This window comes from Lepidochelys olivacea, assembly GCF_965140295.1.
Source record: "Lepidochelys olivacea isolate rLepOli2 genome assembly, chromosome: 4".
In the NCBI taxonomy this organism is placed as follows: Eukaryota; Metazoa; Chordata; order Testudines; family Cheloniidae; genus Lepidochelys; species Lepidochelys olivacea.
Genome location: NC_140414.1, coordinates 124853667 through 124880310, shown reverse-complemented (window position 1 = coordinate 124880310; position 26644 = coordinate 124853667). Strand labels below are relative to the sequence as shown.

The window sequence follows — 26644 nt, the reverse complement described above, 5'->3', positions numbered from 1 at the left end:
GATTACATATAAATAACTTCATCTTCCCCTAGTACTAAACCACAGAAAAGACTTCTCCCAAAATAAAGAAAATGGTATTTGCTAAGACTAGGTAACCAAAATGCAGAATTTGATGAACACATGGATGACTGGCAGATTTCAATATAGGAGACATGACTGTCTGCCCTGAGGTTGACAGTGCTTTGATAATTGCCAGAAAAAGAATACTTCTTGAATTTACTTAGGGAATGAATGTTAGGATAGTTGTGAGGTTCACCTGCCTGAATTAAAAGTACAATACTGGGTCTTGATAGAGAGAGAAAGCTCCCAACGTCAAATAAAAAACCCTTATCTAATTAGAGATGGTAACATCAATAGGCCTACTCTAAAAGATTTGTGGTATAATGTCATCTCCTGCAGGGCTTCAATCTGGGTAGTCCTGCAAGGAGCAGAATGAGATTTCAAGATTATGCTCTATAACCTTGCAGGGTTGGAATACAGTGGATGCCCTAAGGAAGCATTTAGTGCTGGGATTGGTATAATCTTCCTTTTCTTGAAAATGCTGAGAACATTATACTACAGAGAGCTGATCTTTTTACTTGGATGCTTATACACGCAAAATAAAGCCCTGCTGGAGTAACTCAAGGCTATGTTTCACCGGTTTAACACAACAGTTAAAACTATGGATGTTGCACCAGCCAGCAGAATAAGTTCTATTTGTTGTCTTCTATTTTGGGATCCATAAGCCCAATATCTCTTCATGCAAGTACTCACTATAAACCTGTCTAGTTTCGAATGGCAGGACTGGTCTTACAGAAGTCTGCTGTTGCGAGACTGTCAAATATCTAATGCAAGGCAGCCTGAGACACATAGCCTTGTCAAACACTGACCGGGAGCCCTTGGACAAGATACCCTGGGCCTGGTGATATGCCCAGGGGGTCCAAAAGGGCCACTGTGCAAGCCCCTGCCATTGCACTGGCCATGGCATTGTGCCCACATCAAGACATCTATGTGCCAACCTGTGCCGGTTCCAGCATGAGTATCTGGACCCCATCTCTGACTCCGAAGATGAGGACCGGGATCTAGATGGCCACGGTGCTGAGCGAAGCTAGGCTGGTGATTGGTGCCGCGAAGATGGGGAGTGGTCCTGGAATCCGGAGTGGCACTGTGACGATGACTGGCGACAAGTCCTCAAACGGTGCCATGATGCCCGGTGCCAAGAATGGGATCTCCACCAAGTTGGGATTGGTGCTGGGACTCAGAGCGGTGCCTCCTTGTTGGTGCCTGTGAGCGGTGCCTTGGAGATGCAGGCGGACGCAACACTGCCAGCTTGCCCCGTTACGGTACTGCCTTCAGTGGCACGGGAGGCTTGTTGCGGAGGGCCGGGGACCGTGATGTGTCATGGCAGCAAGGTCCCTCGTGGCCTTAAAGGTTTCTAGGGTGCATGGTAGCCCCATCTCTTCACTATGTGTCTTGGGGAGACCAATGGCACCAGACTCAACTGTCCCCTTTGCACTGCCAAAGTCGATGGTGCTGACTCCAAAGCTCCCTGTGCCAGGTGCTCCTCCCTGGGACACACCCCGTTGTCCGATTCCGAAGGAGTGGGTCTCGAAGGCGGAGATCCACTCCTAACCTGCTTTTGGTGCTGCTCCTGTGGCACCCAGCAATGGGACCAGTGCTGGACAGTTCCCAACGGCTTGGCCACCGGGGAGTGGCAGTGGCGCAGGTCTCTGTGTCCTTCCACGGTGTCGCTTCTGCCACGGATGGCACAGCGCTCCACTGATGAACTCGATGCCGGGTCTTGCCACACCAAGGCAGATTGCAGTCTCAGAGCCACCTCCATAAGCAGCTGCTTTAAATGGAAGTCTGGTCCTTTTTTGTTCTAGGGCAAAACCCTTTACAAATCCTGCACCTATCAGCTTGGTGTGCCTCCTCCAGACACTTTATACAAGCGTCGTGGGGGTTGCCCGTTGGCATGGGCTTATTGCAGGACTTGCAGGGTTTGAACTCTTGGGACCAAGGCATGCCCTGAGTCTCCAAGGGGAGATAGGCAGTCGGGGTGGAGAGCAATGTTCCCTCTAATTTTTTCACATCCATGTGTGGAATGAATTTTGTTATGTGCACCAATATAAAGGTCATGTGTGATACATCACCTCTATATTGGTGTACATAACAAAATTCATGTGGTGGGGGTGGGGCCAAGGGGTTTGGCGTGTCGGAGGGGACTCAGGACTGGGGCAGAGGGTTGGCGTGCAGAGGTGTGAGGGCGGCTGGGGATGCGGGCTTTGGGGTGGGTCCGGGGATGAGGGGTTTGGGGTGCAGGAGTGTACTCTGTGGCTACAGCGGGGAGAGAGGATTTCCCCCCATATCTCTCTCCCCGCAGCAGCACCACCGCTTGGGGGGATAGGGAAAGAGAGGCGCCTCTCCCCACCTCGACAGCTCCAGGGCTGGGGCTGAAGAATAGGCACCCCTGCCCCAACAGGTCTGTGCCGGGGCTGGGTTCGGACCGGTGGAGAGGCGCCCGGGCAGCGCCTGGAGCAGGTCCAGGCCGCAGCAGGCTGGTGGCCGGGCTAGGTTGAGGCTGGGGTGCCCCTCCCCGGCCAGTCCCCAGCAGGTCCCAGGATGGGTTCCATGAGTGCCTGCACAGCACTAAATAGGCTGCTGCGCGGCCGCACAGCTTACAGGGAACTTAGGTGGAAGGAAAACCCCCACTCCCAACAGCTTACCACTAATAACTAAATACAAGTACAACTAACACTACAACAACAAACTGAAAGTCTAGGAGAATGGGAGGAGAACTTGCTAGCAAGCCACCACAGTTCCAATGACCATCACTGGCAGTAAGAAGGAACTGAGGTGGTGCCAAGTCAGCAGGGTCATATATTGAGTGCCATCGAGGCACCACTCCAGGGGGCTTCCCAGCCAACCCAACGGGTTGATAGATGTAGGTTTCATTTTTAGAAGGTACACACTATACATTTTTAAAGTGATTTATTTTGAAAACTTTTCAGATTAGTTTTACAGCTATATCGGAAAATGAATGATTGTTTGGTTATTTCATTTACCAAAGGTAACTGAAGCAGATATTTATGAAGTCATTGGGAGGTGAACTATCTCCAATTCAACAGGTTAATCATTAATATCTGGAGGATTTTCTTGCCATGCTGTATTAGAAGGAGAACATCACCAGACAGACATTTAAAATTGTTTTATTTAACTAAAACAACAACGTTATGTATTCTGGATTTTTTTTCCTTCAACAGCAAACATATAATATTTTAACAAAACAAGTATATGAATTTTTGAATTTAGTTAAACATTCACATTTTTTAAAATCAGGTTTGTTTGTTAAAATTGTTTTTAACTAAGATAGTTAAATGAAATGTTTAAAAAAAATTAAATCAACTATGTCAGCCAGGTCAACACGAGAAACTTAAAATATTGGCTTTTGCAGCTAACACAGTTGTCTTCACCTTCATTTTCCTGTTTGCTCATAATCTGGAAAAGAAAAACAAGCTTTCCTGCTTTTTCAGGTCCCAAACTATTTCTCAATTTGGAATGAATTAGTCCAAAGGAAGAAAATATTCTTTCTATACCCGCAGAAGAAGCTACTGTTGTTAAAAGTGAGACTATCACTTCAACAGTCTCTGAATCCAACTGCTTAAGTGACTTCCACCAGTTCACTGGTGTGACTCTCTTTAAAACATTTGCAGCAAACATATATTTCTTGAATGGTTCTTATTCCCAAACTGGTTCTCTTTTGCAGCCTGCTGCCATTATAGGTTTTCCCTTCTATTGAGAGAATGGTATAGTAGATCTCAAATCAATGAAGGCTACCCTCAGAAAGACCTCAAGACTTCTGGAATATGCTATTCAAATAGTTTCACTTTTGTTTCTACTCCCTGTCCCTCCCTTCTCACATTTATCTCCAGACTTCTTCTCCTTGTCCAGATCTATTCCACCCCCAACACTTTGCACTTTTAGAGAAAGGTAAGGGATTGACTCTGTGTACACAAATTTGCAGATGGACAATAGGGTAGAGGTCTGTTATTTCTCACCTCTATTTATTATTTATTTAAAACCATTTTTGCTGTTAACAAGCATGTTATCTCTGGAGACACAAATGCACAGTTTGAGAACTGCAAAACTAAGCATCACTGATGGCATCTTCTAGACTGAGCACTGAGTCCAACAGGGTAGATAGAAAGATTAACCTAAATAATCCTTACAGAAGCCCCCGGAACCCCATAAGATTGGGTCCCTAATCCATGAACTACTGAAACTCATTTACAAAAAACTTTTCTTAAATATTACATGAATATATTGTCTCATACTATAGAATTAGAATTTCTAAACCCTCTTCCATGATGAGATATCTTTGAGCTATAATGTATCTTAATTAAAACGATCTTTAGATTGCTTTTTGAGGGGAAAAACCTTTTTATCAAAAATTTCGATTTAAATAAAAAATCCCATTTAAATAAAAAATTCTGATTTTTTTGATTTTTTAAAAAATATCATTGATTTTTATCCACCCTGCCCAGCAGTTATTTTATCACATGTAGAAAACACAAGATTTTTTTTTTAACTTTACATCACCTATCCACATTCTCACATGCACTCATTAACAGGTCCTATAAACTGTTTGGTCTTCTCCTGTTAAAATATTTAATACAGAAGATGTCCAGTCTCTATCAACCCTGATGAAGAGGAAGCCTGTTTGAAACCTTTCAATTTCATTGACTTGTGGATGTACTCTCTCCACACACACACACACACACACACAAAATGGGTCCTGGAACTTCCCTTTCTGTTACAGATGAATATTTAAATATTAAGTTTAACAGAAAAATATATATGTATAAAATCTGATTTTCTACTAACAATTAGGAAACTAATTAACAATTATAATACATCCATTTTAGTGATTTATGATTATAAAATAAGAAAATAAAGAACTGGCAAACATGTAAATAAAAACAAAATAAATGTATCCAACTCTTGTTTCAATTACACCTTCCACTCTCAGAGACAGAGCTACCAAGCAATTCCTATCTTGTTCACGGAAATGACATGAGAGATCAGGGATGCTGCTCCCCACCGAAAAAAACACAGCCATTAATGCTCTTTGAGCTATAAGAGCCAGCTAATCCATTCCTCAGTGCTGGTGTATATCCATAACTACAAAGTGAAATTTAAGATTTTAGTAAGTGTCATTATGCAAGTCTACTGCTATATAGGCAGCGCAGAGACTTCAACGGTGGCTGGGGCCTGGACAAGAACCCTGGCAAGAGCAGGCGAGGGTTGTAGAAAGAACAACCTGTCACACACAGTATATACTATAGAAGACGTAGAGAGATGACTGATTCTGTACCCAGATTTCATACATCATACAGGGACATAAAGAGCTCTCACAGACTCCTAAGGCAACTAATTAAACAATTTAATGTTAGGATACAGACATTCAGGCCTGTCTGTAAAGGCCTATACTCTAAGAATTTAGGTGTATTCTTATCACTTGGCTAGTGATAGAGGTATAAAAGAAAGAATCAAAATCACTGCCTGCTGGTGTAAGGTCCTTCTCTTACTGTGACAGCCTGAGGCCCTATTCTTAGGGTAAGACCTTTGGCTAAGCAGCAAAGGCAGCCATAAGCTGGGAAGCGAGCGGTCACATCCTTACATTCCAAACTAGTCACATTGAAAGAAGGTGCTAGTGGGCTGTTAGGAATAAAATCCTGCCCTGATAATGCCTATCGCCTCCAGAGAAAGGGAAGTGCCTAGAAGATGTAAAAGGAAACTTAGTTTGATAGCATCCTGTCTGGCAAGAACTCACTTATCAATCGCTGCAATGTGAAATCCTCATTTCTGTGTTTGTTCTATCACTGTAGTCCCCATTTCCCTATTGTTTGTCTGTATAACCTCTGTCTGGTTCTGTGATTGTGTCTGTCTGCTGTATAATTAATTTTGCTGGGTGTAAACTAATTAAGGTGGTGGGATATAATTGGTTAAATAATGTTACAAAATGTTAGGATTAGTTAGTTAAATTTCAGGAAAATGATTGGTTAAGCTATAGCTAAGCAGAACTCAAGTTTTACTATATAGTCTGCAGTCAATCAGGAAGTGGGGGTGGGGCGGAATGGGAACAGGGAATGAGGGTGGGGAAATTGGAATCATGTTTTGCTAAGGGCAGGAATAGGAACAGGGACACAGGTAAGGCTCTGTGGTGTCAGAGCTGGGAAGGGGACACTAAGGAAGGAAACTGGAATCATGCTTGCTGGAAATTCACCCCAATAAACATCAAATTGTTTGCACCTTATTGTTGCTCTCTGTTCATGCGAGAAGGATCAGGGAAGTAAGTGGGTGAAGGAATAAACCGCTAACATCTAACTCAAGTAAAAAGTCCATTTATTAAAAGGCTAAACATCAAAAGTTAATATAGCCAGTTTGGAAGAACATTACAGTATTCTATTAAAGAATCAACTAAATAATCCACACTTACTTCATCAGAAGCAGAGCGAAGACACTGGACAGCTGCCTGTTTTTTCATTTCCTCTAGTGTTAGATCAGAACACTTTTTCTTACTCTTTCCCCATTTCTTGTAAGCTCCTTTTTCCCAGCCCAGGAAGATGTCATTCTCCTAAAATAAGTTAAAGGAAAAAGGATCAAAATTATCTGAAAGAAGATTTCATTAAACATAATTTATAACACTTATATAATCTTCTCAACACCCACATGAAATGAGTAGACAGCTATCATTTCAGATCTGAGATAAATGAGGTAGAGAGAAGTTTGTCTCCCAATACCTTGCTTAGTCCAGTAGACCATGCTGTTTCTTGAGACTCAGGATATACCTACACTACAATCTCAATGGTGACTGCATCACAGGCAGAGATACCTTTGCTAACTTTACCAGCACTAGCATGCCACATCTCCACTATAGCTATTTTTAGCTATATTAGCAAAGGTATGTCTACCCTTGCGGCCATCACACTTTGGATTGCAGTGTAGACGTACCCTTAGTTGCGTGAACTTGACTGTGATACCTCATTGAAAAATATTTTCCCTTACAATACCTGAAAGGAAAATTTACGAATTTGAAATAAGCTTTAAGCACCCATTTGCTGAGAAGCTGTTCCATTAACAGTTAAAGCAAGGAGAATAAACATCTGGAACTGACAACATCAGATAAGATGGGGAAGACAAGGGGGCAGAAACATTGCTGATGTACAATATTATAGCCTACATTTTAAAGTGCTCTCTTTCCTTAACATTAATCTGTGTCTTTTTTAAAATTCTCAACTATTTACGCTTCATTAAACAGCTACTTAAAATGATCTTTAATTGCCTATGTCAACCCATTTTTATGTTTACTCCAGGTTATACTTCACTACTTGTATTATCTTATAGTTAAGGCTATGTTTTAGTCACGGATATTTTTAGTAAAAGTCATGGACAGGTCACGGGCAGTAAACAAAAATTCACGGCTCATGACCTGTCCCGGCCAATGGGAGCTGCGGGGGCAGTTGCCTGCAGGCAGAGCTGCCTGGCCATGCCTCCGCCTAGCAGGTGAGCGAGGGGGATTTTGCCACTTCCGGGGAGCCCCCACAGGTAAGCACCGAACAAGAAGGTTGCGGGGTCCCGAGACTGTCCCCGCAGTGGCCAGTGCAGTGGGTGCAGGAGCTGCCCTGAGCCAGACGCACCGGCTGCTGCAGAAATCATGGAGCGCATGGAAAGTCACACTCACAGACTTACTTATAGTTCTGTCCCTGTTTAACACATGCTACTCAGTAAATATTTCCTTTTATCACTTAAAAGCTAAGGAAAAAACAATACTTTTGCTACAGACTAACTTCATTTTCCAGCGCTCTCACAACTTGTTCACATTTGACTATGACAATCAGGGTCCAGACACTTCTAGGGGAGAACAGGGGGTCTCTGAATCCCAAAGAATAAACAACTGACTCAACTGGTTGTGTGTAATGTTATCATGTACAAAAACATGTCAAGTAAGCTCTTTTATGAAAACTTGTAATGTTCTGAAATTGATGGCCATTAGCAGATATGTATACAGGTTATGGTCATGAAAATATGAATGTGTGTATAATACATATCTAAAGAATGTGTGCATGCAGTTGCATCACCAGAGAGAGAAACTGTAACCATGATGTAACTACAGCATCACCTCACAACATGGGTAATGTAGCAATGAAGCAGCAAGAGACACCTCCCGAGGGGGGTCAACAAGCATGCGGACAAGGGGGATCCAATGGATATAGCGTATTTAGATTTTCAGAAAGCCTTTGACAAGGTCCCTCACCAAAGGCTCTTAAGCAAAGTAAGATGTCATGAGAGAGACGGAACGTCCTCTCATGGATTGGTAACCGGTTAAAAGATAGGAAACAAAGGGAAGGAATAAATCGTTAGTTTTCAGAATGGAGAGAGATAAATAGTGGTTTCCCCCAGGGGTCTGTACTGGGACCAGTCCTATTCAACATATTCATAAATGATCTGGAAAAAGGGGTAAACAGTGAGGTAGCAAAATTTGCAGATGATACAAAACTACTTAAGATAGTTAAGTCCCAGGCAGACTGCAAAGAGCTACAAAAGGCTCTCTCAAAACTAGGTGACTGGGCAACAAAATGGCAGAGGAAATTCAATGTTGATAAATGCAAAGTAATGCACATTGGAAAACATAATCCCAACTATACATATAAAATGATGGGGTCTAAATTAACTGCTACCACTCAAGAAAGAGATCTTGCAATCATTGTGGATAGTTCTCTGAAAAACAGCCATTCAATGTGCAGCGGCAGTCAAAAAATGAACAGAATGTTGGGAATCATTAAGAAAGGGATAGATAAGACAGAAAATGTCATATTGTCTCTATATAAATCCATGGTTCACCTACATCTTGAACACTGCGTGCAGATGTGGTCGCCCTACTCAAAAAAGATATACTGGAATTGGAAAAGGTTCAGAAAAGGGCAACAAAGAGGATTAGGGGTATGAACGGCTGCCATATGAGGAGAGATTAATAAGACTGGGACTTTTCAGTTTGGAAAAGAGACAACTAAGGGGGGATATGATAGAAGTCTATGAAATCATGACTGGTGTGGAGAAAGTAAAGAAGGAAGTGTTATTTATTCATCACACAAGAACTAGGGGTCACCAAATGAAATTAATAGGCAGAAGATTTAAAACAAAAGGAAGTATTTTTTCACACAACGTACAGTCAACCTGTGGAACTCTTTGCCAGAGGATGTTGTGAAGGCCAAGACTATAACAGGGTTCAAAAAAGAACTAGATAAGTTCATGGAAGATAGGTCCATCAATGGGTATTAGCCAGGATAGACAGGGGTGGTGTCCCTAAGCCTCTGTTTGCCAGAAGCTGAGAATGGGTGACAGGGGATGGATCACTTGATGATTACCTGTTCTGTTCATTCCCTTTGGGGCACCTGGTATTGGCCACTGTCGGAAGACAGGATACTGGGGTAGATGGAACTTTGGTCTGACCCAGTATGGTCATTCTTATGATTTCCAAGCCAATATGTTAGAGGAAACCAACTTCAAATACCAATCCACTGTCCAGCCAGGAAGAGACAACAGTGGACCATTCAAGTTAACGGGAAAACATTGAAACAATCTGAAAACGTAAATAAAATCAGTCTTGGAAAACTAAGAAAGAAAGGAATTCTTCCCACCCAGAATAACTATGAGTCACAAAGACAAGAGAAAAGACATTTTAAAAACAGGCTTGGGTCTCGGTTTTTAATCCAAAAACTGAGGACCAACATCTAAGCAGGGTATAGTCCATGAAACAGTGGCTCCCCTATAGGACAGGGTGGCCATTGGGAAACTGTGCAGAGGCAATGGGTAACTTGAATTAGAAAGGGGAATTTAGGTAACGTACAAGTATAAAGCGCAAAGATGCATCTTTATGTTTATTTTCTGTGTAACTTGTATGTGTTTGCTTTTCCTTAGTATTTCATCTTTGAATCTATGCTTTTTCTATTAAATAAGTCTGTGTTTATTTTTACCCCAAACAGGTCTCTGTTGTGCAAACTGTGAGACGCGTATCCCAAAAAATGAACTCATACTGGGGAGGGAGGGGCTTTTTCACACCTTCTGGGGTGATGAGCCTGCCAGGAGAATTATGTTAGTGGAAGCCAGGGTGAGATCTTAATGCTCTTCAGCTTGCTACTGGTATTAGGGTCTGAGCCATAGCAGCATAGCACGAAGGCACTTAGGGTTACAAGGCAGGGGCTGACAGAACTCTTACTGGTCTGGGTGAGCCCCAAAATGTCACAACGGGAGGACAGTCTATTTTGTAAATGAAAAAAAAGTCATTCCACCCTTACACTCAAATCTGCTGTTTGCTAAAATTATAAGTGATTATACTTACATTAAAAAGTAAAACGGTTACAAAAATGTTAAAGTTGAGCACTCAAAAGTCAAGTAATGTCAAAAATAAGGTTTCATGGGGATCCTTAATTCTACCCTCTTGTATAGCAATGTGGTCTAACCACCTTATCACACAGTATTTATCAAATATAATATATATTCCCAAACTGTGTTTATATATTAATATATATATATATTTCTATATATATTATAGAAATGTTTTGCCAGACAATACCTTTCCACCTTATCAGAGACAATACCTTTCATGGAACTGCAGATTTATATTGCTCTATCCTCAGTCACAGTACCTCTTGCTCCAACACGGGCATTGTTTCTATCCCGGCACTCTAGACAAGATGCAGAGTTTGTTATGGAAACTCTGTCCCCATCACAAACTATTTTCAATGAAATCAGGCTCCCCCATGCTTCATCTGGGAATTTTAATGTACTCAGCACAGAGTTTTTGGTGTTGAAAACACACACAGTCTCAATTTCTCAATGCATAACTAAGTTTGCCACCTCCTAAGGCAGACGCTTCACAAAACTTTAAAAAGGTGTACAAAATGCATTACATATGCAAGAAGTAAACTTTTGAAAGGCTTAATACTCTCAAATCAAAATTTACATTGACCAGACCTGAAGAGGAGCTCTGTTGAGCTCAAAAGCTTGTCTGTTTCACAAACAGAAGTTGGTCCAATCAAAGATATTACCTCACCTACAAGAACACTTAGGCAACACTTAGCAGGGAAATTGTCTTTCCACACAAAACCGTTTTGGACACGAGACACATTTTTTAAAAATAATTTTTTATATTTTTAAATAATGAAAACAAGATACTTTCTATCCCTCTCCAGATTTTGTTTGCAAACGCACTTGAACCATTCTGAATGAAATAAATAAATAAATAAAAGACACCCCTTGGGGTGCCAGGCACTTCATCTAATATAAAATATACAACTTAGAATGGGATACACTCCTCTAGAAAGTCCTCTCTGCCCTCCAAGTCTTTTAAGTAGATTAAAATGGAATACTGATCAGTGAGACCTGTTAGTATAGGAATAGCACCAGATGGACTGATTTAAATCAAGGTTTCCTACTTGCTGATTTAAATCATGATTAAATTCATTTATTTAAAAATTTTTTTGCATTCATATTTGAAGTTATTTTCCTAAAGAAAGTTTGATTCCAATTGCATGGTATAATTTGCTATTTCTGTTTTGCTAACCAGGAGGATACATTATGTCTATACACACTCATTTAAGCAATTACATTACTTAATATACATTTATTTAGTGTCTTATTTGTTATTTTTATTAGAAAATGGTGAATGATGCATTTCTTGTCTACAAAACGCTTACAAATTTTTTTGCTCATGATTTATGTAAATCTGCATTTGGCTAGAAATTGGAATTAAAATGCACAGAATTAGCATTTTAAAATTGTTTTTTAATAAATAAAACTACTTTAAATGTGCTGGATAAATTAATTTTATATTTTGATAAACAATTTTATGTATTCAACAAAAGAAGTATTTACTGTAGTCAGTAAATTGAACGGATTTTTTCTGGTCACCAATGTTCTTCAAAAGTTCAGAACTAGAAGATACTAACTTCACACATAGTTCTTATTGAGATTGGAAGAGAAAAACAAGATTTCCTGCTTTTTTAAAGTCCCAATCACTTTCTCAACTTTGCATAAACTAGTTATTGAACTGAATTATTGGAATAAACTGAAATTAAGAAAATATTCTCTCTGCACCTGCAGAAGAGGCTGCTGCAGTCAAAAGCTGGTTTGGCACTTCAACACACACCGATTCCAAATGCTTAGCCACTGACTTCCACCAATTGAGTGAATTGAATTTCTTTAAAACTTTAGCAGTAAACATGTACTGCCTGGACATTATTTAAGTTAAATTATTTTAAAAAATTATAGTAAATTTAGGCCTTAACCTTGGTGATCATAATCTGATTTTTTCATCTTTTTTCGTTTTTTTAAAAAACTCATTCATTTTTATCCAGCCTGAATAGCACTCATGGATTAAAAGATAGGAAACAAAAGGTAGAAATAAATAGACAGTTTTCACAATGAACAAAGGTAAATAGCAGGGTCCCGCAAAGATCTGGACTGGAACTAATACTGTTCAATATATTCATATATCATCAGAAAAAAGGGGTAAAGAGTGAGCTGGCAAAATCTGCAGACAATACTGAATTATTCAAGGTAGTTAAAATGCAAAGCTGACTGCAAAGGGATCTCACTAAACTGGGTGACTGAGCAACAAAATGGCCAATAAAAGGCAATGCTGATAAATGCGAAGTAATGCATACTGGAAAACATAATGCCAACTATACATATAAAATGATGTCTAAATTAGCTGTTACCACTCAAGAAAAAGATCTTGAAGTCATTGTGGATAGTTCTCTGAAAATATCTGCTCAATGTGCAGCAGCAGTCAAAAAAATCTAAACAGAATGTTCGGAACCGTTAGAAAAAGGATAGAAAATAAAATAGAAAACATCATAATGCCACTATATAAATCCATGATACACCCCACACCTTGAATACTGCATACATTTCAGGTTACCCTATCTCAAAATAGATATATTGGAATTGAAAAATATATAGTCAAGGATCAAAAAGATGATTAGGGGTATGGAACAACTTCCATATGCAGAGGGATTAAACAGACTGGGACTGTTCATTTTAGGGGAAAAATGACTAAGGAGGGATATGACAGAGGGCTATAAAATCATGAATGGTGTGGAGAAAGCAAATAAGGAAGTGTCGTTTATCCATTCACATAACAAGAACCAGGGGTCACACAATGAAATTAATAGGCAGTCAGTTTAAAACAAACAAAAAAAAGTACTTCTTCGCACAAATGCACAGTTAAGCTGTAGAACTCATTGCCAGATGATGTGAGGGCCAAAAGTATAACTGGGTTTGAAAAAGCATTAGTTAAGTTCATGGAGGATAGGTCCATCCATGACTATTAGCCAAGACTGTCAAAGATACAACTCCATGCTCTGGGTATCTCTGAACCTCTGACTGCTAGAAGCTGGGACTGGATGACAGGGGATGAATCACTCAATAAACTGCCCTGTTTGGTTCCTTCCCTCAGAAGCAGACGGCACTGGCTACTGTCAGAAGACAGGATATTGAACTGATGAACCATTGATCTGATCCAGTATGGTCATTCTTATGTTCACTAACCAGTGGGTACACATGGCTATGCTTAACTGATCAAGAAAGCGCAACACGGTGTTTATTCTTCAGCTGTCTCTCTATGGCCAAGTCTCTCTCCTGCTCACTTTCACCAAGGGGCAGCATCCCACTGCTGTCTTAGCAAGCACTTGCATTCCCCTCTGCTCTTAGCTGCCCTTCCTGATTTGGTCCTCAGTAAGTACACCATGAGACTACCTTTTCTCTAGTTTTTAAAGTATTCATAGCAGCATGACTCATTTGTACAGAGCTGAAGAAATAGCATTTCATAACAACGGTTACTTTGAAATTAGAGTTTATATAACTTTGCACTTTCATAGTACCATTCATTAGAAGATCTCAGAGCACTTTACAAAGGCACGTATCATTCCAATTTCACAGATCAACAGGGGAAAAAACCCACAGAAATACAGCAATGGTAAGGCCCAAATTTTCGATGTTAGCCTCGACTTTTTGGGTACCCAATTTTAGAAACCTAACCTTCCAATTTCAAGAGGTTCCAAACACCCAAGACTGAAGCAAATGAAAGCTGTAGCTGTCAGCACATCTGAAAATCAGGACTTGTGTATCTGAATTAGGCAACCCAATTTCCACTTTCCAATGTCCCATTTTAACCACCAGAAACTTCCTAGTAACTGGACAACTTTACAGGAGGAAATTTAACTTTGTATAAAATGTTGAAAGTGCCAAGTTTTGTAGAAGGTCCAGAAGCAAGGTCTTAAAAAAGGGACAACTTAGCGTTACCATAGCCAATATTTATTATCTTATAATTTGTATACTTTATCACTCTTAACAGTCTTGCCAAAACCTTATAATTCTTTATGTTTCAGCAATCCCAATGCTTTGGAGTACTTAAAAAAATTCAACCTTCAATAACCAACATACAGATGCAGTGTTAAACCCCTTAAAATCCATATAAATAAAAGTTTCTAATTAATAGGTGTGACTTGATTTGGCAGAGTCTTGCAACTCGCAAAACTCTGCCAAATCAAGAGTACAAGGGTAGCAAAACCTTCCAGCAGCACTAAGGATTTGCTGGAACAAGAGACAAAAAAACTAGTATGGCAGTGGTTAACAAAGAGGGGAGGAGGAGGGAGGGAAGATGACTCAACAACTACAGATATCCATTTTGAGGAACAGAACAGAAAGTGGCACCTTGTGTTGGGCCTATGTAAAGGAATGAGTTTATATTTGTTTTAAGGTTCTTTGTCTATAGCAGAGATTGGCAATTTTTGATACGCAGCCCGCCAGGGTAAGCCCCCTGGCGGGGTGGGCCGGTTTATTTGCCGCGTCCACAGGTTCAGCCAATCGGGGCTTCCACTGGCCGTGGTTCACTGTCCCAGGCCAATGTGGGCTACAGGAAGCGGCACAGGCTGAGGGATGTGCTGGCTGCCGCTTCCCGCAGCCCCCATTGGCCTGGGACAGTGAACCATGGCCAGTGGAAGCCGCAATCAGCCGAACCTGTGGATGCGGCAAATAAACAAACCAGCCCGGCCCACCAGGTGCTTACTCCAGCGGGCTGCAGGCCAAAGGTTGCAGATCCCTGGTCTATATGGTTCAAACAAACATTCTGAATTATCGGCAAAGAGTCCTGTGGCACCTTATAGACTAACAGACGTATTGGAGCATGAGCTTTCATGGGTGAATACCCACTTCGTCGGATACATGTCTCCATGCACCCAACAAAGTGGGTATTCACCCACGAAAGCTCATGCTCCAATACGTCTGTTAGTCTATAAGGTACCACAGGACTGTCTGCCACTTTTAAAGATCCAGACTAATACGGCTACCCCTCTGAATTTTGAATTATGTAGATTATAGTTACATCTCAGGTATCATCTGGAAGTTGCACAAGCCACAATGATTCTGTTCTCACTGACTTGCAGCAGAATTCCTGCAAGGTATTATAAATCCATAATTCACACTATTTATCCTGTATATTCAATGAAACAAAACAAATTCTGCTTGTCTTGATCTTTCCAGTATGAAGTTATACAACTAGTAAAACTAACCAAGTGTTAAGAAAACTAATATTGAGAGAGTAAATCAACTCTCCTGCTAAATGAAGGCAGAAATTTTACAAACCTGTTGCGTGAATAGCCATTTACTCAGGTATAGCAAACAGGCTGGATTCTGCCTCCATAGCAGGACGAAAAAGGACAGAACCGTACTTAACAGCTTGGTAAACATATTAATGTAATGGAGAAACTACATCAATGTAGTGCTATGGTTGAGAATTTAAATTACTAAAATAAATAAATATGTAAAAAGGAAATTCAGAAGCAACGGATCCCATGGAAACCATAACTCACCCCTCTGCATACAAGTACAGATAAAGATGGTACTAATTAGTTATCTCACTGTACATACACATTGAACTATCAAAGGATGGTCACAGATAGTGAATGCTATCCACAGCTGGGATAGGTCATTCAGTTTCTCATTCAGAGCTTCAGCTTGTAGCAAAGTCCCTCCAGAGGTCAGAAGGAGGACTGAAGACCACATGGAGCAGCTGCAGCAGCCTTTTATAGTCTCTTGCCATGTGGCCTTTCTTTCTTTGTTCCAAAGACAAGCTATCCAGCACATGGCATGAAAAAGCCTCAGAGTTCTGTCCATAGACATGTCCCTGCATGCCTTGCTGAGTCACAAGGTGTATCTGCCTTCTCTCAATGGGTCAACTGTATAGCTAAATCTCCTTAAATCAAGTAGGCTACGCATTGCTGACACCAAATTGTTTGGGGTGTCACCCAGAAGAATAGCGTAAGTTTGAAATACAGACAGTATACTTATAACTTTAAATAGAAAAATGATACATGCATACATATAGAATAATCATAATCAGCAAACCATAACCTTAGACACCGTATTTGACCCCCTTTATAAAAGATTTGGTGCCAGTTACAGGACCTTATTTGCAACAATGATCTATATGGTCACAGTTCATGTCAATAATGCCACAGCACCAAAATGGGCTCCCACCCCAAAACACACCCAAAGAGCTTTTATAGGTTTATTCAGATCCCATGGCGATCCCATCATATTATGGGCTTCACACCCATTAGAATACAAAATACTGCAATTCAGGTCTTTAGAGACACTGTCCTACCTTTGGGTAGTCTTTAATAAGAGCTCTCAGCCTAAGAGGAAGGCAACCAGGTAATGCATTTCAGACAATTCAAATACATACACAGGCCTAATTGTACAGACACCTTCTATCTACCCTTTAGGACACACTGGAAAAGGATGAGCAAACAAGGCGGCAAGAACACTTGCAGAAAAGCTATGCCTGTGAAACTCTACGTTGTCAGAAGTCACATTAAACAGTGGAGTGTTCATTTGGATGAGACAGATCAAGGTACTTCACTGATAAGTGATCATCCAAGACCAGATTCACAGCCTGGTGGAGAAAAATATCATAGGCTCTCTCTGAGAGGGAGAACCATACATGACAACAATAATGATGTATCAAAATGTGTGGCCCTTTCATCTCCAATTTTGCAAGAATCTTTGCTACCAGGAGTGGAAATACGTATCAGAGAGAGATTCCCTACAGTTGCTGAGTGTCCTACTAAATGTGTTCCTCCATGTCTCCTGAGAAAAAAGTTGGCAGCTGCTCATTCAGGTATATAATGAGATCAATTTTTGAATTCACTTACCAGACAAAGAAACAATCCTCAGATTCCAATCCTCAGATCCTTCACAAGTGTCTACAGCAAGTTGTCTGTGATTGTGCTCAGTTTTTTTAGAGCAGTTGACCCCGCGGCCTGTGTGCATCTAGATCACCATTTACAGTGCCAAGACTTCTAAGGTCCTCAGTATATTTAGGATTGCCCACTTCCCAACTCACAGATGTGTAAGACCTGTATCTACTTCATAAAGACCATCATTTTCCTCCAAAAGAGGCGATACAGTACATCATTCCAAAAGCAACTTTGCAGATTTGGAGCATGAGCAAAAGATGGCAATATGTCAACCAAATTTGATGCCAACGCCCACACAATGCCAATGTAATAAGGCAAGTATCAAGAGCCAAGACACAATCAGTATTCTGACATGGGAACCAAAGTATACACTGAGACTGGCGTCAAGGAGGTGACAAAAACAAATGATATGCCCAAGTGACCATGCCCAAGAACACTGAGGCAGGTGCCAAGTTTCAAGGCAGAGTCTCTCTGATGCTAGCCACTATGTACGTATCTCCCAGAAGTAGATGCCTCGTGTACTGACTGACAAGCCATGCAGGTTCACATATCTGCATGTCCAGAGGGTGCCTGGAAGGGTAATACACTGAATAGAGCCAGGCTTGCAGACCACAAAGGTGAAGTCTGGCATGCAGAGTTACATAAGCACATGAGGCCATGCACCCCAGGAGCTGAATGCAGGCATCGCACTGTTGCCGTTGGGCTGGACACTAGGCTTTTGGAAAAGGAAGGCTATAGATTCATACTCCTTCCTTTGAAAGGTAAGCCAAGGGAATCCCAGTGTCAAGGTCTGCTCCTATGAAAGTTATACACTGCATTGGTTTAATTATGATTTGTCCAAATTTGGTTTCAGGCCCAGAGAGCCCAGTTTCAGGCTCAGAACAGCTGTCTAGTGACACAGACGCTGTTTTTGGACCTGGTTGCTCCAAGAACTACCCAATATTCGAAAGTCCCAATTGGCAGAGATGGGCTGCTACCCCTGCCATTCACTTGGTGAAGACTCTTGGGGCTGGTGACAGACTGCAGGGGAGCACTGTGTACTGGTAATGGTTGTTGCCTGCTCATGCTTCCTGTGGCAAGGCGGTATCACCACATGGAAGTATGAATCAGTCCTGTAAGGCAAGGGCAGCATACCAATCTCCAGGGAAGGGATAACAGAAGTGAGGGTGATCATCCTGAACTTGATTTTCTTCATGAAACAGTTCAGCTTTCATGGATCTAGAATGGGCCAGTCACCACAAGATTTCTTTAGGACCAGAAAGTACCAGGAATAGAAGCCTTTTCCTGTTTTGGTGAGGAACTTCTATTGCTCTCAATTCTAGAAGAGACTGAACTTCCTGAAGAAATACAATCTCGTGAGAAAGGTCCCTGAAAATACAGGAAGAAGGTGGATTGGGAATAGGAAGAGAAGACCTTCTCTAAGGGCTTGTCTTCACTACCGGGGAGATCGGCACTGCAATCGATGAGGGGGTGTTGATTTAGCAGGTCTAGTGAAGACTCGCTAAATTAACAGCGGAGTGCTCTCTAATCAACTCCAGTACTCCAGCTCCCAGAGAAGAGTAAGGTAAGTCGACCGGAGACGGTCTCCCGTAGATGCAGCGCAGTGAAGACAGCAGGGTAAGTCGACCTAAGCTGCATCAACTCCAGCTATATTATTCACGTAGCTGGAGTAGCATAACTTAGGTCGATTTATCCTGGTACTGAAGACAAGACCTTAGAGTAGCGGTGGGCAAACTTTTTGGCCTGCGGGCCACATCGGGGTTCCGAAAGTGTATGGAGGGGTGTGTAGTGTTTTAAATTGCCCTCTGTAGGAATGTGCTATTTACAGTGTACTACTTACGGCTGCCAGTCCTGGTGCTCTGAGCAGCATGGTAAGGGGGCAGAGAGCAGGGGGTTGGATAAGGGGCAGGAGGTTCCGGGGGGCAGTCAGGGGACAGGAAGCAGGGGGCGGTTGGATAGGCGTTGGAATCCTGGGCGACCTGTCAGGGGGCAGGGGTGTGGATGGGGTCGGGGCAGTCAAGGGACAGGGAGCGGGGGGGTGGGGTGGATATGGGGTGGAGTCCCGGGAGTCCTAGGAAGGGGCGGTCAGGGGACAAGGAGCGGGGGCAGTAGGGGCGGTGGAAAGTGGGAAGGGATGGATAGGGGACGAGGACCAGGCTGTTTAGGGAGGCACAGCCTTCCCAACCTGGGTGTAGTATATTAAACTGCTCCCCACAGGAATGTCCTACTTACGATGCACTACTTATGGCGGCCAGTCCTGGTGCTCCATAATACACTACACCTGGCAGCTCTCACAGCACAGCAAGCTGAGGCTTCGGGGGAGGGGGAACAGTGGGGGAGGGGGCAGGGGCTAGCCTCCCTGGCCGGGAGCTCAAGGGCCAGGCACGATGGTCCTACGGGCTGGATGTGGCCCGCGGGCTGCAGTTTGCCCACCTCTGCCTCAGAGGCGATCACTGACCTTTATCAGAAAGGAGATCTGGAGTAAGTTTGCGGCTAAACAGTTTCCTCTTTGTAACTGGAGCATAAACCCCTAACAAATGAAGTATTGCAGGAGAATCAAAGTGTATCTGTTTTAGCAGAATATAGTTTAGAACCCACAAAATTTACGTTTTCTATTGTGTTCTGCATGAAGATTGCAGTGGCTATGAAACACAAGGCTGTACACCAGGGGTGTCTGTTGCTACCTGAAGGGATGTATGGGCTGTAAAATATCCCTCAGAAACCAAAGCTAAAAACTGTTCCTTATATGCCTCTGGCAACTTGTCAGCAAATTTAAAAACCACAGAGAAATTAAATAAAACTATATTATGACAAAAGTCTAATAATTAGCTCATCATTTGAAAATTAGCAGTGGAATAAACCTTTCAGCTGTAGAAATCCAGCCTTTTAAATTCCTTATCCATAAGAGTGGCCTTATGGTGGAATTGATGGGACTACTCATTAGAAGCTGTGACCACCAAAGAAGCAGGAACTGGATGGGTAAAGGAACAGCCCACTTGCTTGGCTGTAGGAGGTACAGAGGTTAGCATCTGCAAGAGAGTTTTCAGAGGCTCCACTAAGTCTTCATTGATGGGAAGCGGAACCCTTCCTGAGGCAGGAGCTTGATCAATTGGTCTTTCAGCCCTCATATAGATTGCACTGATCATAACATGTCTTCCATTCTTCTCTTACCCTGGCCTTCCTTCTCCATGTGCGACCATGCCTTTTCACAATAAAAACTTCCCATCTCTTTGGGGGTTGGCCGAGTGATTGTTTCAGTTCTGATGGGTACCACTCAGTAACAGCTGCAGTGCATTGATTTCCACTCTGCTGTCTCATCACTTCATTGGGGACTCTGTTGCAGACTGAAAATCCCAGAATTCTTCTTTCCATTGCCCTCTCTGTGACAACTATCTTCATCAGCGCCCATTTCTACTGCCGTACCACACTGCTGGCAGTACTATTGAGTTGAAGAGGTTGGCATGTGTTGCCTTGTTGATTTTTCCTTGGAGAACATCCTTGATAGAACTGAACGCACATCACCCAGCTTTCTTTCTTCACGAGAGTTCACCTTCCTGATTGTGGTGCACGTATGGAAAAGATCTATGAGAATGTGCAGATTCTCGTGCACAAGTTCCACCTGCACCTCTAGAGAAGTGGCCACACTCCTCATGAGATTCTGAAAAATTATGAAGTCCTCTGGGGAGAGAAGCGTGGGGAGACAAGGATTCTGGAGTTACAGCTACACATGGTGAAGATGAAGAAATATGGTGAGAAAGATATACGGGTTCCTTCATTAATTCTCCCTCCTCCATGGGGTCCAGCTCAGAGGGTTGAGGGATGGTAACAGGATGCTGAATAGAGGTTTCCAGTAGCAGGGGAGTAGGAGACTTCCTCCTAGAGAATGACCATGATGGAGGTCTACATTCTCTTGGAGCAGCCCAATACCAACAAGGCACAGAGGCTACTGCATAGGTTGAATGACAGGACACCCCATGCCAGGGCTTCCCTATAAGATAATCAGTCCTGACCTTTAGGTCTCAGTGTTCAAAGACCTGTAAGATGTCACCTGTAAGATGACAAACAATCATAAGCAATCATAACGGCGAGACAAGTTCCTCGCTTTCAGAGTCAGAAGAATATAAGCCTCCTTAGAATAGGGAGCAACAGTTCCAATTGGGGTTCTAGGTGGCCTGGCTATGGGAAACACAGTAAGCTTCAAAGAAAGTGAGAGTTAGGGTGACAGAAAGCTAGCAAAGTCTAACGAAGTTGAAATGGACTGGGGTGTCTGTATCAATAGAGCTGAGGACTCTGTCATTGGTTGTATAAAAGGAGAGTCCAGTAGGGAAAAGCAAAAGAGATCCCTTGAGAACAAGGAGGCTCATTGAGTGGAAAGCACTTCAGGTAAGTGTACCAACAGTACCGGTGGAGCCGAAAGAGGGGCCGGCCTGCATGAAGAGCTGGAATTGACAGCGCTGACAAGTCTTTGAACTTGTGAAGCCTTAAATTGGTACTGGAGGACTTACCAGATTTTCTGGGTAAAGTCCAAGACTTCTTGCTTTTGTCATCATCAGAATGCACAAAGTGATTCAGTGAGCCTGACAGTGAAGAGAAAGTGTGACATTTGTCACCAGGGTTATGCTTCAAATCAGGAGTAGTTGTTGGGGGACTCCTGGTTGATCCTGACTCATCATGGTGGGGGCTTGATTCAGATGAATCATCTCTTTCACGAGGTGAAGTTCAAGACGAAAGTCCCTCTTTTTAAGTCCTGGTGGGGAAGGAGCTTTGTCCTTCACATGGCCCTCACCCGGACAAATCATGCATCTGTTGTATCTATCTGTGATGGGGAAAACAGCACTGCACATGGCACACTGCTTAATTCCCAGGGATTTCTTCATAATAAATCCTCCAAGTAACTACTAAAACTAAAACAATAATTATGTTCATTAAAGTTCTGAAAACTGCTAATCGAAGCAAATGCAACCTGTATCTCGGTGGGCGAGAAGGAACTTAGGCTACGTCTACACTTCAGACCTTAAGGTCTCCTGCATAGCCACTCTATGCTGGTGGGAGAGAGCTCTCTTGCCAGCATAATTAAACCACCCCTAATGGTTGGCAGTAGCTATGTCAGCCAGAGAGACACTCCAGCTGACATAGCACTGTCCATACTGGTGCTTTTATTGGTGAAACTTATGTCGGGGTGTGGTTTTTTTTCATACCCCTCACCATCAAAAGTTTTGCCAACAAAAGCACTAGTGTAGACAAAGCCTTAAAGGGAGGTGGTGACCATGCCCCTTTTATGCCTTCTCCTGAGAGCATGAAGAGATGCTCCTGGGGGAATTCTGTACCACTGTGCAAGCGCACAATTAATGTCCCCCACAGATTTCCCCCACCCCAGAACAACAGATTATTCTGGGAAGCCGTGAGAGGGGTCATGCTACAATTACACTTTTCACCCACCAGGGGCTGATGTGGTGCCAGAAAAGAGGGCAGCTGGTTCACAGGCCAGAGCAGCCAGCCGCAGAGAGGGAAAAGGCAGAAGCTGCCTTCATCACAGCACTCTGCCCATGGGGCCAGGTGGAGGCAGCATGGAATATGTAGAGACGGACAGAGTGAGGCACACAGGGCTGTTGCAGCTCAGGCTAGTTAGGAGGACAGATTGGGGCTGGGGTACAGGAGCTAGTGGGGTGACACTGAACCAGGGACTGAATGGAGAGTGGGGGTGCAGGGACACATGGGGACAGGAGCAGAGGTGCCTGACTGAATGGGAGAGGGGTCAGTCAGGGTCTGCATGGAGGAGGCACCCCATTCCCTGACAATTCTTACCCCCCTGCCCTCCCAAAAATCAAAACTGTTTCTTACTTCTTCCACCCACAACAAACTGCCCTCCAAGTTCATTCCTAGGCTCCTTCCCAGCAATTACTTCCCTCTTCCTCAGTTCCTTCATTGCCTCTGACTCCCCCAAGCCTTTGCACTGCTTCTGAGGGGTGCGGGAAATGTGTTTCTGTAATGTACTTTAAATAAATTATTCAAAGTTCTGTATTAATATGCCAAATAACGAATCTATTTGTCAAAAAATATGTCCTGTGTATTGTATAAAGTCCTCTGTATTGTCACAGACATACTTGCAGACACGTATTTCGAAATAAATTAACAAAATAATTGAAATTGGTGTGATTATATTGTGTTTTTGACAAATAAAATATGCAACATTTTTCAGAATTTTAATTTGTGCACAGAACTTTTTTTTTGGCACAAAATTTCTCCAAGAATAAGAAGAGCAAGGATGCATGAGCAGCCTACTGGAATTGCTTACAAAAGTCAACTCAAACGTACTCCTGGTTGAATTCTATGTTACTGCGTGTGTGCATAATTAATGAGCCTTGCATATTTTTAATTTTTTGCATAAAAAAAAACTTCTGCTGAAATGTTGCTGCAGATCCACCTTCTGCCCACCAGCAGGTACTGTGGTGATAGAGCAAAGCAGCAGCTCCCTGCCCGCAAGGGAAGAGACAGAGTCTGCCTTCTTCGCAGCAGGCCAGGTCAGGAGACAGGGGCTATGTGGAGACAGACAGCGTGGGGTGCTGGGGAGGTCAGACAGTAGCTCATAAGAGCTAGTGGGAGAAGACAAGACTGGGGCAGGCACTGAATGGCAATGGAGGCACAGGGCCACAGTGGGGATGGAGGTGCAGGACCACATGGTGATGGAGGAAGGGTGCAGAGCTACACAGGGGGAAGGGAGTGTGAGTGGGGGTGAAGGGACACATGGACAGGGGGTGCAAGGACCCATGGGGGTGCATGAACACATGGGGATGGGGCAAATGTGCCTGACTGAATGGGAGAGGCTATGGGTCAGCCAGGGTCTGCATGGGGAAAGCTCCTTAACAATCCCTCCCCACCTAGTAATTCATTAATATGCATAATTCAAATAGATTCATATGTCAAAAAACATTTCCTGAATCTTTTGTGTTGTCTGTACTGTTACAGACATACTTGCTGACCAGTATTTTGAAATAAATTACCAAAAATAATTGAAACTTGTCTGATTATATTGTGCTATTAGGACAAATAAAATACGCAGAATTTTAAATTTGTGCACACAATATTTTTAATTTTTTGGCACAGAATTCCCCCAGGAGTAACAGGCACACACAACCTGCAGTGGAATGTATATGTGCACAATCACTGAAGGAAAACAGAAGCTTATCCAATTTAAGAAAAGGCTGTGTGCGATAGAGGGCAGAAGCAACACAAAGGTTCCTTACAAGTTGGGAATCAAACTGGAAGGGGGAGTTGTACTCTTTCAAGCTCTGTCCATTTGAAACACACCCAAAAGTAGATTATACAGATGTTAAATAGTAGGTGTGCTGGGCAAGGTGGATTTTGGCTACCCTGTCTTCGGTGGGGTTTGTGATACTGGCAGACCAGATGCCAGCTCATGACAATGCCCTAGGCCTCCCTGAACACTGACAAATGCATAGCTGAAAACTAGCTGGCTCACCTGTGTGTTAGCATGGTTAAAATAGATGTTAAGTTTATAAGAACAAAATGTTTGTAGGATGCTGCCTGCATTAATCTCACGTACAATATCTGTAGCCCATGTTATAAGGTAATATTAAAGTGTTTGCTGTGTAACTGTATAAAAGTGTTTGCTACGAAATTGGTAACCCCCATACACTCAAGAGAGAAGCATTACCAAGTGTGAAATACTAGTTTACCACAAAAGGTGCCATCTCCTGCCCAATAAAAGGCCTGTATGCACCAGACAAACTGTTGTGGAAAAATCAGTGGACAAAGACTTTGTTGACTGGGACTTGCACAATCACACTTTGAACTCTGGGGGAAGTGAATAAAATCCTTAACCAGAAAGAACTGGATCACTACACTGCTTGGAATTTGGAGTAAGCACTATTTCTAAGCGTAAGCAAGAGATCCCCATGCTGCTTATCTTGGATTACACCTAAAGACATATAGAGCTTGCGCATTACAGCAGCTTCTATTAACTTTTTGAAACTGAAGACTAACTCATTTGTGTATGTATGTTTACCTCATAAATAACTCATTTTTTTTCTAGTTAATAAATCTTTAGTTAGGTTAATATAGGATTAGGGTGATGGATTGTACTCCTCACACTGACCCTGAGAAGGTAAATTAGGCCCAATTAACTGCCAGGCTGCACCTGTGGCAGAAGCCAGGGAGCAGGGATTGACGGAAGCAGGCTCAGCTGGGCAGGAACAGTGGGGCCTGTATAAAGCCCAGGAGCTGAGAGCAGAAGTCTCACTTTGTGGGAGAAGGGAGATGTGTTTGGGGCTAGAGGCAAATAACCTGGGAGGGGGAGTTTGGGCTAGGAAACCCAGAGAAGAGGGAGAGCCAGGAAGGTAGGAAAAGGTTAAGGGGAAAGTCAAACCTTGCCTGCTCATGAGAGGGCCCCTGAGTCAGGATCTGGAGTAGAGGGTGGGCTCTGGTTCCCCTACCAGCTTCTGACAAAGTGGCACTGTGGAGCCAGTGAGCAGGAATGCTGCCTGAGTCCATTTGACAAGCAGGGCTTTGATAGCTGAAAGGGGGAAACACAGATAGTGACCTGGCTGGAGGACCAATTCACGAAGGGGAGACTGCAGTTCCTGGAGTCAGAGGGGTCTGCAAGGTGAGAGGACGACAGAAAAGGCACCACCAGAGGGGGGCACAGCACCTGGCAAAGCTAATCCCCAGAATGGTCAGGAGGAGGTGCCACTACCAGTGAGTGGACCCCATGACAATTGGTTACAAGCATTAGCTCTCTCACCAAAAACAAGGTACAATTCACCTGGTGTAAGTGACTCGTCCTTTGAGGCTCAGAGTAACCTGAATATTGTAATTTTTGGTGTAATGAACCATCTATCACAAAGGCAGGCTTACCTCGGTGGCAAGATAGATCAGAGTTCCCAAGGGGACTGTCTGCAACTCCTTGTTAAGGCTGTTATAGTAATAAAGGAGTTCAGACTTGATACTTGATTGGTGAAATCCAAGTATAGCACATAACCAGTTTGTGTTTGTGCCCTGATTTGTAACAGTTGGCCCTGACGTTGGCATCCATTTGTGAGACACTCCAGATAACGTGAGAGCATTCAGATGGCTCCTGTGCTCTACTCCTCCCCTGTGGTTCACTAGATTCTAGGTGTTAGATTGGGTGGCAGAGGTGGAAGATTTAAAAAGTGCAGCATTCTTCCAAGCTCTGCTCACAACCCAAGCTGTACTTAGTTGAGGCACCAAAATGAAAGGTCATTCACAGTAAGTTGTACAGATCTTCAGATTATGATTATCCTGCTTTTTGCAAGCTCTGATAAATAATGAATAATTTTGACACCTAATCATCATTATGTAGG

The 26644-nt window shown here is 42.8% G+C and overlaps 1 protein-coding gene across 3 annotated transcripts in view; it reads right to left on the bottom strand.

The window, feature by feature from the left end:
* KIAA0232 overlaps positions 1–26644 on the bottom strand; it is a 101676-nt gene that overhangs the window by 40781 nt on the left and 34251 nt on the right. For all 3 annotated transcript variants that reach the window (XM_084625856.1, XM_084625858.1, XM_084625857.1), the window contains exon 3: positions 6479–6616. In XM_084625856.1, the coding sequence (XP_084481982.1) occupies positions 6479–6616 (138 nt within the window). The remainder of the gene's footprint in view (positions 1–6478; positions 6617–26644) is intronic.